The sequence below is a fragment of the Arachis duranensis genome, chromosome 4 (assembly GCF_000817695.3).
Source record: "Arachis duranensis cultivar V14167 chromosome 4, aradu.V14167.gnm2.J7QH, whole genome shotgun sequence".
In the NCBI taxonomy this organism is placed as follows: domain Eukaryota; kingdom Viridiplantae; phylum Streptophyta; class Magnoliopsida; order Fabales; family Fabaceae; genus Arachis; species Arachis duranensis.
Genome location: NC_029775.3, coordinates 114,647,507 through 114,659,138, shown reverse-complemented (window position 1 = coordinate 114,659,138; position 11,632 = coordinate 114,647,507). Strand labels below are relative to the sequence as shown.

At 30.8% G+C, this 11,632-nt stretch overlaps 2 protein-coding genes across 4 annotated transcripts; both read right to left on the bottom strand.

Moving 5' to 3' along the window:
- Window positions 1-4,728: 4,728 nt before the first annotated feature.
- LOC107486157 (uncharacterized) lies at window positions 4,729-5,590 on the bottom strand. The gene has a single exon (XM_052260921.1). The coding sequence runs from the start codon at window positions 5,517-5,519 to the stop codon at window positions 5,031-5,033; it is 489 nt and encodes a 162-aa protein (XP_052116881.1). The 5' UTR covers window positions 5,520-5,590; the 3' UTR covers window positions 4,729-5,030.
- Window positions 5,591-6,801: 1,211 nt separating this feature from the next.
- LOC107486158 (COP9 signalosome complex subunit 7) lies at window positions 6,802-11,632 on the bottom strand (the record flags this gene model as incomplete). Of its 3 annotated transcripts, none has more annotated exon segments than XM_021141083.2 (9): window positions 6,802-7,233; window positions 7,616-7,724; window positions 8,729-8,864; window positions 9,311-9,381; window positions 9,494-9,538; window positions 9,800-9,889; window positions 10,543-10,631; window positions 10,838-10,913; window positions 11,450-11,632. In XM_021141083.2, coding segments are annotated over 8 exon segments (747 nt in total). In that variant the 3' UTR covers window positions 6,802-7,233; window positions 7,616-7,649.

Genomic DNA, 11,632 nt, shown 5'->3' with positions numbered 1-11,632 from the left:
ATTTTTTATTAATATTTTTTATTATTAAACATTTTTTATATTGAACGTACTCAGCTCCTAAATATACTTAATAAAGTAAATGTAGATATTGCTAACCAGTTTTAAAAGTACGGGTACTTTATTTTGTGTTAAGTAAATAAAAAGAAAAAAGAAATTAAGAATGTTATTTGAAGGCTTGATTTTGGTCTCCTGAGTTATTTGTATGTTTGGGTGCACATAGCCTTTTCAAATGGGAAAAAATAATTTTACTTTTATCAAATTATTAGAGATAAATAGATATTACTTTTTTGTTAACATATAGTTATTGGAAATTACTTTTATTTTGATTTATCAAATAAACTGCTACCACCAAAACTTTATCTTCCAAAGTTGGCTGGGATGATATAGATTCTCTTTCCCGATTTTTTTTTTCACCTTTAACTACACAAAATTGACTGAGATTGGATAGTGGAGAAATCTAAAACATATAATAATAATATCTGCCTTCTGTAAATGTTTATAGGGTTTCATAATGTTTGAAGAAACGATATGAAGGGAGCTTGATGGGTGGTTGAGAGTTAAATAATAAATATACATAAAAAAAACTGAATGAACTTGATTACTTTTCTTCCTTTTTGAATAGCTATTTCTATATATTAGTCTAATTTCATCGATCATTTCATTTACGAAAATATAAAATTCAACGACATTATTAAAAAGTTAGAACGTTTTTAATGTGAATTATAACATTGATTAAGTTTATTATTTTTTGTTTGTTTGTCTATACTTATTTTTAAACATTTTTTTACTAAATAATAAAGAATATTACATTTTTAGAAAAGAAAAAAGAAAAAAACAACTTACTATTTTATTTATTACCTCTAATAATTGGCCATTCTCTAGAAGACACTGTATTCTTTAGAAATGCATTAACATTTGGGGTTTATATTAGCTTGCTGATTTTGACTTTGGTCAACCGTTACAGATGTCTGGACCCTCGACAGTATAGTACTTTAATGTTAATTCAAATGAGACGTGCTACATTTTAGCAAACAAAGCAATAAAACTATCAATCATGATGATTGTACGTAAAAAAATTAATTACCAATATTAAATATATATTAAAAATAAATTATACAATGTTATTTTAAAATTATACATGATCTGTGAAGAATTCAGTTTTAACATTTAAAACGTGCCTTCTCAATTAGGCTGCGAAATGCTTTGGACTTGCAACAGTTTCTCTTATGAGTTGGGCCAAGCGATTCCTGAAGCTTTGTCTAAACGTTTTTTATTGCCAATGAGCTTCGGCTCTAATGGCATTTCTTTCCCTCTCTATTTTTTTATATCAAAGGTCAAGGGTTCAAACTCTAGGGAAAGTAATTGAGAAAAAATATGATAATATATGTGAGAAGTGTGTGGATTATATCAAAGGTCAAGGGTTCAAACTCTAGGGAAAGTAATTGAGAAAAAATATGATAATATATGTGAGAAGTGTGTGGATGTATTATGTACTTAAAATTGAAAGTTGTCCAATCTACCGAGGTACCTAGGATTGGGAGTTGTCCAATCTACCGACCAAAAAAAAACATTTTTTTATTACAGCAGATAACATATCTATATATTTTTTGTAAGTTGTATTCGAGTTCAAATTTTAATTAAGGTTGGATGTTGTATTGTTGTTTAAGAACCTATAATATATATTCATATTGTATATGTGAATATGTTGCGTAGGTGTTTAATACATAAGTATAATACTTAAGATTGAAAATTGTCCAATCTACTTGATTTAAAAAAAAACGTATGTATACTAAAATTAATCAATTAAATTAGTCATAATATAAAATATATATTAAAAATAAATAGGGACAAAAATTAAATTAAGTCTTTGCGTTTAGTATAAAATATATTGAACTGGGTTATATCTTAATCTTAGATTTAATTTAAGATAAATATGGAGATTGAGAAGTATATTTAAAATTTAGTTTCTTGTTACTAAAATTTTTATTTTATTATGTTTCTATTTTCTAAAGTAGCGTTTGTTTTTTGAGACTGGAACTGAGATTTAATATTGTGTTTAGTAGTTAGAAATTGGAACTAAAATTTCAGTCTTAGGACACAAGATTAGTCCCTTCAGTACTTCCAGAAAATGGAGACACAGGAAATTGAAATTTTTTAGAACGGAGACTAAAATTTTAATAAACATTTGTTTTAAAAAATATTTTCATTTAATTTTCAAATTTCAAATTTACTCTCAATCTCTATATTTATCTTAAACTAAACATAATATTAAGACATAATGCAATCTAATATATTTTACACTAAATATAATACAAAGACTTAATTTAGTATGTATCTCTTCATCTCTATCTCTCCGTTTCAGTCTCTCAATTTTAATATCCTTTCTAAATGCAGCCTTTGAATCTAATATAATAATTATATATAAATTATAAAATAAAATATATTTTTAACAATATGATTATAATTTTTAAGAGTAATTATCTAAATCATTACTCGACAAAATTAATATACATATCAATCCTTATAGTTTTTTGAAGTTAGTCAAAACAGTCTCCAACCAATTTCTGACATGACTAATTAGCAGAAAATGCTAAATTTGACACGTTAACTTACACACATAGGTATTAAATGTCCACATGTACGATATTTAAGTGTGTGAGGGGACAAAAGTGTCCCTAATTTTCTTTTTCATCTTCTTAACCATGTTCTTTATTTACTATACTATCCTCTTCTTCTTCCTCCTCTTTTCCTTCTTCATCATTTCTCACATTTTTTTCTCCTCTTGATAACTACTTCCTCGATTGCGGTTCTACTGCCTTACTCATCACCACTGCCATTTTTTCCTTTTTCGTTGACTACCGCCTCTTTTCTGACAATCTCGTTGAACACCCAATTTTTTCTTTCACTCTTCTTCAAAATGAACATTTATCTCGATAAAAAAATATTTATTTTCGACAATTAAAATATTTATTTTTAAATTATTTGGAAGCTGATTTGGATAATTACTCAATTTTTAAATTACCAAACTGCATGTTTTATCATGTTCTTCCTAGTTGATTTTCGAGGCTGTTTGAGGTGGCTTTGTTCGTAGACGTGTTGTTATGTTACTTTACATATTGTGTTGTAGTATTGAAAAAAAAAAAAATAACTCTTAATTTGATATTCGAAAATTTTATACACTAATAAAAAATATCTTTAAAAAAATATTATCAATAAATTTTTTTTAAATAATTTTAAATTTTGGCAAATGTGCCATTTGCCAAGACACATTCTTAAAGTATAAATTGCACAATGTTAAGATGACCACTGAAATTAGGCGATCTGGCTAATTCTAAAGGTAGCTTCCTAATATAACATTTTTAATTAATTTACGCAAAATTCATTTTTGGTACCCAGATCAATAATTTATTTTTAAAGATAGTCAGATCATTCAATTTCGTATTTTCGTTAGCTACTATAGCATTATGTATATCAGAAATGAGCTTCGACAAAGTCATGAGCACATTTGTTAAATTTATTAATCAAAATTTTTTTCATCGATAATATTTTTTAAAAAACTTTTTTATCAGCATTTAAATCTTTTAGCCATTAATTGGTAGTTAATTCTTAAAAAAATAATTATTTTTATTACTTTTTCAATTCTTTAAAAATTTATTTATTATTCTTATCTTATTCACCATCTTGTTGTTTAGACTTTTTGTATAAAATCTTGCTGTTTTGTATAGGATGAATACTTGCAACTCTATCCATATGAAAATTAATAGTTAGTTAGAACTATCAGATATATGGAGAATGGAGTCCCTGCGGAGAATGGGACTCTGTGGACAATAGAAATGAGGAGCAATATTCCCCCACGACGAAAAATAAGTCCACCCCCGTCCTGTTCCGTTGACATCCCTAATTCACTGTATTAAAAATTAACTACTAAATCAATTATTTATATAAAATATATTAAAATATAAATAACTCTTAAAAATATATAAAATAATATATATTTAGACATAAATGTATATTTAATAATTCGTATACAATTATGATTGAGTATAATGACAATTAAATCTTTGAAGATGTTGATCTTGGACTAATTTGTCCTTAAAAGATAAAAAAAAGTACCAATTAGATCCTCCAAAATAACAAACGGTGTAAATAATGCGAAATGAAACTGAATTGTCCTTATATTTCGTTATTTTAGTGCTATATATTTCATTACTATCACATGAGAAGAAAAACAATGAAACTGAATTGTTCTTATATTTCGTTATTTTAGTGCTATATGTTTTATTACTATTACATGAAAAGAAAAACAATATAATTTTAAACATTGAAGTATTTATTATCTTTGAGTTCACAAATTCTATCAAAATAAGTAAAATTTCACTTCAAAAATTGTTATTTACATTACTATTTTTCGTAAATAGATATGTCAAAATAATTAACAGTATATATAAGTATCACTATTACGTTTTAGTTGATAAATTGATATAAGGACATCATATACCCACCATTTGTTATCTTAAAAGACCAAATTAGTACTTTTTTTTTTAAAGACTAATTTATCTGAAGTTAAAATCTTCAATACCTAATTGTTATGATTTCTTTTGCAGACATTATATAATAAAACTCTCAAACTCTGAAGTAACACACAACATTCAACAAGTTAAATTTTGAAGTGAGGCTATACAACAAGGAAGCATAGATAAGACAAGTCTAACATGCTGTACATTAATAGGATGGAGAATTCACACACAGGCAATATTATTAATTAGCATTTAGCAATATGAGGATCTTTAAGAGTTTAAGTACAAGCCAACATTCTCCACAACTGCAATTTGGTTCCTAATCCTTAAAACAAAAATTAAAGTAAGACATAATTATTATCAGTTCTGCATGATTAAGAAATGCTAACATAATACACATTGTTTTGCTTTCCAACAGGACCACGAGAAAATATCTAATGCATCCGTGTGATAATCATAAATTCATAATATAATCATCCCAATTAAAAAGAAAAAACAATTAAATAAATATAATTACTTAGGGTTTGTAGGATTGGTGGCGCCGTCGAGACGCGCGGCGTCCATAGCCCACTCGATCAGTTTGCGAACTTGTTCCTCTTTGTCTTCGTCGTCGCTTTCCTGTTCGTATAGGGCGGCGCTGTTGCTATCGAATCCGAAATTAGTTGTTGATGTTGAGGCTGATTTCGCCTTGAGAGCATCGAATCTGGCGGAGAGATCGTCTTCGTCTCCGTCTCCAACTCCAAGTTGTTGGCGCTGAGAAGGTGCAGACACAGCAGGAGAATTGGATTTGAGAGCCTGGAATCGACGCTCTAGATCGAGATCGAGATCGAAATTGTTTTGATTGTGAGAAGAAGAAGGACGAGCTAAGTGAGAGTTAAGGGAGAGGTTGAGGAGGAGCTGGTCCTGTGCTGCTTGTAAAAGCTCTTCAACTTGCAATTCCTCCTCACTCTTGTCTTTCGTCTTCTTCTTCCTATTGCTCTTGCTGCTGCCGCTTCCCCTCATCTTGCTCCTCTCTCAAATTCCCCTTCTCCTCTCATCTCATCCCATTTCTGTTTTCTTTTTCTCTTTTTTATTTTTTCTTTCTTTTCAATTTTTATTTTAAGTTGGATATTTATTTAATCTTTATTTGTTCAACAAAAATAAAATAAAATAAAATTACTTAGTCTCGAATAGATTAACCAAAACTCCATGTGAAACTGGTGGAAAACTGGAAATAGTTACCATTATAGTTCTCATTTCTGAGAACCGAATTGAATCAGCAAATTTGATAACTAATTGGGCTAAATTTTTATTTTAGTGTCTGATATTCATCTGATTACCTATTTTGATTCTTGAAATTTCTTCAGTTTTTTCTGACGATGACTAAACAAATAGAGTACTAAAATGATATCTTCTCTACCACACTGGATGATGAGTAAACAACGCCATTTATCTTTGACCCCAAACAAGTTAAAAATGTTATTCAAGTAAACAGCACTGGTAGTAGTAGAGCCTCTGACTTGTTTAAAAAAGTTGTCTACTTGGATGACATTTTTGACTTGTTTGGACGCTAAAGATAAATGACGTCGTTTACTCATTATCAGTGTGGTAGATAAGATGTTATCTCAGCACTTCATTTGTCTAGTTATCGCCGAACTTAAATTTGGAGGACTAGTATAAATAATTTTAAATTTTGAAGACTAAAATAAGTAATCTCATGAATCTCATGAATCAAATTGGGAATTTAGTCGAACTAATTGAGAGTCGCCACCACAAATAAAAATTAATTGCTAAAAAATTAGTAAAACGTCAGAAAAATAAGACAAATTAATAAATCAACTAAATCAATTTCGTTTCAGAATTTAATCAGTTTAAAATAATAAAATAAAAATATTTTCAAATATATTATTCTATTATATTAAATTCAACCTAATTAATCTTTTAACTTCTAAATTCCTAATTTTATCCGTTCAATAATTAATTTGGTTTTCAAACCGCAGATGCCAAAATTTTTGAAACCTAGAAACTCCTGTTGGAGACACATCTTAACATTAATTTTCCGAAAACCAATTTTAAATAAAATTCCGAAGAAACACTCCATTGGACCTTTCAATATTAAGCAAATTTATTGACTAGATTAAATCTTCATATAAAGTTACGAATTTTCCTTTACAAAGGCCTTCAGTACTAACTAGTAAAGCAAGAAGAAAAGAAACAAACCCTACTCGTTCCTTTTTTTTTTTTTGGGTGAGCAGGATCATTAACTTTCTCTTTCATAATTCTTAAAATACTTTAGGATGGAGGATTCTCAGATTGGGAACCACGAGCTCCTTTTACCATCATTGAGGCCATCGGAAAATCAGGCCACAATGTGAATATATATAACTTCTGAAATGTATATTCACCACAGCAGAAAACAGTATAATATTTAGTTGAGGGGGAAAAAAGAAAAGGAAAAGCCGCACCAACATATCTCAGCTTGTTCTTGCCAACTCAATTAAGATCAACAAAGGTTTTCAAGAATATGAGTTCCCAAAATACAACCCTGACTAAATTAACCGACTTCCCCCTATTTTTTCTGTCCCTATTTGGCTTTTTTATGTCATCGACAAGTTGAATAGATATACTTGTTTTCCTCAAAAGCTGATATTTCTGAATTGATGCCAAGCTACTTAAACACTTGTCAAATGACCTCCCTTTATCTAGCTACACTCTTCATGATATTGGATGCCGTCTCCTGCAAAATTTCCAAGCCATCGGTCATGATACAAAGTTAAAAAAATTATCTATAAATTAAAGCACACAAAATAACTAGTTTGAAGTAGATGCTTCATAACACAATTATATCTAGCTTCCTTTACAATCCAATGATAACTATATCTAATTGTTGGTCCCCGTTGATGGATTATGCTTGTACCGTTCAATTAAGGACTTAAGAATGAAAAATGGAGAGCTCACTTAAAATAAATACAGTACTTGAACATCCAATGCACCAAATATTTATATCAAATGAGAATGAAGATATTGCTTCTGTTGATTTCATGAGTTTCAACACAACCAAATTATATAAAACAATTATACAAAATGACTTCGATAAACACAATATTGTCTTGTATTACCTCTTTGGCCGGATTCGATCTTCTTCATAATCCATCACTCCACCAGATTCAGAGCAGATCTCCTCATGGCCTCGGAAGTCGATGTCGGCCTGCTTACAGGGTGTAACTTCTGCCACGAAGTAAGTAAGACTCGTCGACCAATATATCCCAACAGTAAAGAAACATGGGGCAGTTATATATGTGCATACTGCATAGATAATGTTGATAGTTCAATCTTATGCAATAAAACTCCAAATCCTCATATGGGAAAACCTTGAAGTTGAAGGCTGCATAAAGCAGCTCTATATGGCTAAAGAAATGCAACTATGGTTACTATGGATCAAGGGCTGTTTTTGCAACTTGACTGTCCTTGAAATTTAGCTTTAGTATTTACCTTTACAATCTAATATTTCTAATATAATTTTTGCTTCATACTTTCATAATTGTACATTGTTTTCTCTGATATCCTTTTTTGTAGCCAAAACCCAGTTCCATATAACAGACTCTGTATACACAGTCGTTAAGAGAAGTTTGGAACTGATCAAGCCAATCAAACTATATTAATCATCACATTTATATGGTTCTTTTCCTGAAAATTTGGCCATCCTGTTTTGGCTCCAAAAAATATATCAATTTAGAGCCTCATCCACATTTTTTAAAAAATCTAGATTGTATTAAATCCAATCCAACATATATGATTTGGCTTCCACTCCTACAATTACAGAAGAAAGTAACCAAATTCATTGGCTTCAATACACCTCCAAACCAAATATATTAGACATAGGAAATGATAGGACATATGACGGCAGGATGAATGGGAAGACTGCATAAGAAGATATTCAAAGGCCACAAAATTTCCCCGTAGTTGTCAGTTTCCATCATACTTATTGGATCTTGAAAATAGTGCTAGATCAGAATCCCAGCTTGAACCACAATTATACACGGCTATACAAAGGTAAAAATAAAACTTGTCCATAACCAGCACAACACCCTTATACAAAACCATCCCTACTTTGGTCAAATGAGCATAAAGCAAGGGTAGACACATCAATTTTGGCATGTAAAGCCACAAAAGAGGAAATTCTATAAAAGATAAAAGTTACATGCAAGCATATGAAAATAAATTCAACCGACCTTGAAAAGAGACTTCTTCACTTCTTCCACCTTCTCTTCCACCTCTTTCCTGTGCTTCTTGTCAACTTCACTCATACTATCAGCCCATCTTATCTTCTCTTGGATTGATACAAGCAGATTTTCTGATGTAGACAGCCTATGTTTTGAAGTCATGAATAAATTTTGTTATATTTTGAAAGGGATTCCATACAACACATTCTAAAAATGAGCATAAGATATAGAGTGCTAGACTGTTGAAAATAAAAGAGGCAAAGAAATATAACTAGCAGAATTATGAAGAAAAGATCTAAGAATCCAATCTATATATATATATATATATACACACACAGACACAACAAGGCAACTCCAGGTTACTGACCTCAACTGAATAATTAATGCTAAATAGACTGAAACATAAGTTGATTAAAGAAGGGACCATAGTGACAAAAATTCAATTTCTGTAGTTAAGCATGGAAATTGTGAGCTCCCATGGGATAAGGAAATTAAAATGTTCTTTTTCCAGGTAAACATAATTGATTTACTAATGAGACAAATAACCACAGGTAATTCAACTCCCAAACCCAAGTGAAAAGGACAAATTACCAGTTAGAGAGCGTATGTATCATACTACCCAGTTGGCCAGGCCTCAAATCCCTCCCTGCTGCAAATTGAACCTGAAAGCATACAAAAAGATCAACTAATTTCCTGATGGAGTGCGTAAAGAATAAGATAAAAGGCTTTAAAAGACAAATTTTAAGAAAATAACAAATGATGGTGAGCTAAGACCTCAAAACATCGTCGTAACTGATCAAGCTTTCCTCTGACTATTCCCTGATGACAGCAGAAAATTTAGAAACATAACTTGTTCTCAAAGTATTATTACCAACTCACAAATTATTAATTTGATTTTCATAGAAATAAAAATATACATTATATATCTAGAAAATAGTGATCTTATGTGCAAGTGGGATATATCATTAAGGGTATCTACTTGGATCTCTGAAGATTTCGTGTGATATCGTCTAGATGGATATTTCATTAATTTTTAATGTTTGAGGGGTAATACATTCTCTTGAAGGAAAGGATGCCTACCGCATACATGCATTCATTTATTAGAAAATCTTCAAGTTCACGAACATTTGTCACATCTAACTCCTGCATCAGTTGGTCATAGGGCAGCACCTAAAAAAATAAAATACATAAAAAGATTTAGTCATGAAAAGTAATTGCTTAATGTGAAAATCCAAGTGCAATGACTCGCAGAATAATCAAACAAAGAAAGCTTGAATCTTGATTAACCAGGTCATGTTTCACAAAAAGGAAACAGGATTTAAAATGATAAACTCAACTAAGTTAATCAGCAATTTGTTTGTATCAATATAAAATAAATTGACCCAAAACCAATACAACTCAATTCAAACTGATCAAAACTACACATATAACCTTTTGTTATTAAATTGTATTTTTACTTATAATAACATTGAGTAATGATATCGGATTATGTGTCAAGTCAATTAAAAAATCTGTTACTACCACTAAATGAGTTATTATTACTACTATCAATTATATCTTGAAAGGAAAAAATTATTAAATCAATCCAATCTGAAACAACGAAAATGATATTGTTTGGACCAGCTGGCCTTTTAAATGTAACGGTTAAAGCAAACTAAACCACAGATACCTCTAACAAGACTTGATCCAATAATAGAGCCATGTGAAAATAGGCAATATCCAAGTCAAAATCTATAATGGATCAATCATCTATCTGAACCACTAATTCAAGCAAAAATGATTAAAAAAAAGAGTAACCAATAACTGGATTAAATGAGAAAAACCTTGAATGTCTCGGCCAGAGTAAGAACTGTAAGTTGCTTGAGCTTCAGGATCTGGTCAGGTGTCAACTTTGGAAGACGATCAGCATTACCTGTAAACCATTTAACCTTCTTAATAAGCAACTCTACGGCATTCTTTGTTCTTTTAGGGAATAAAAATACCATATATATATATATCAAAATAGAAAATCATGTGAAAGATACAATATGCAGAACCTAGTGCACTTCAAAATCACCAGGATATGATTATGAATCTATAAGCAATCAGCCAATCACACAGGTGAATCCTTGGGCTTACTCTTGTAGTCACTCCACGTTCCATGGGCAAACAAGCGAAGCATGTCAAGGTATGCTGAATTCTCGCTGGCCTCAAGCTGCCAGAAAAAAAAAAACATAGAATAGAACGACGAGTTAAAAAAATGATAGAAGAATGAGCTATTGTATTTAAAGGGAAGGGGGCATGATCAGTGCGGTCATCTGCACTTACATATCCGATTAAGAGATTAACATAACTCAAAAGAATGGGAATTAACATTTAACGGGAAAATAGCAAAACAAAGATAAATTGGGGTGGTTTCCGAATGAAATAAGTTGCATAACCTACTTATTCCTTCAAGGGTTCATGACAATGCTACAATCATTCAAGACAACTAAATTCAAGCAAAACATATGACTCTAGAACTCTTTCACAACACCCTAAACACAATAGAGTCAAATAAATGTAACAGCAAACCTAACAACCCAAAATATAAACTTTCGCTTCTCAGCTTCCCTTTGCAATCAACCACCATCCTTGGGAACAATTAAAAATAATCCATAAAACGTAACTAATATGAAACAAAAAGCAATAAAGCCGGAAAAAATCAAAATATACATGTAGAATGGAAGTGTGTAAGAAAGAGAGAAGGACCTGAAGGACATTCGGGAGCGCGAGAATCTCGGAGAAGGCGAAGAGCGAAGGATGAGAGGTGGCATCGACGATGACGGAAACAATCGCCGGAGAGTTAGGGGAATTAGAAGAGGCTTGCTTCACGAACTGGTCGATCAGCTCCGATTGCTTTTGCTCGATGTCCATTGCGAACGAACCACTCTA

Bases quoted from the DNA above. Each gene is read 5' to 3' on its own strand.
- LOC107486157 (XM_052260921.1), bottom strand. From the start codon at position 5,519: ATGAGGGGAAGCGGCAGCAGCAAGAGCAATAGGAAGAAGAAGACGAAA.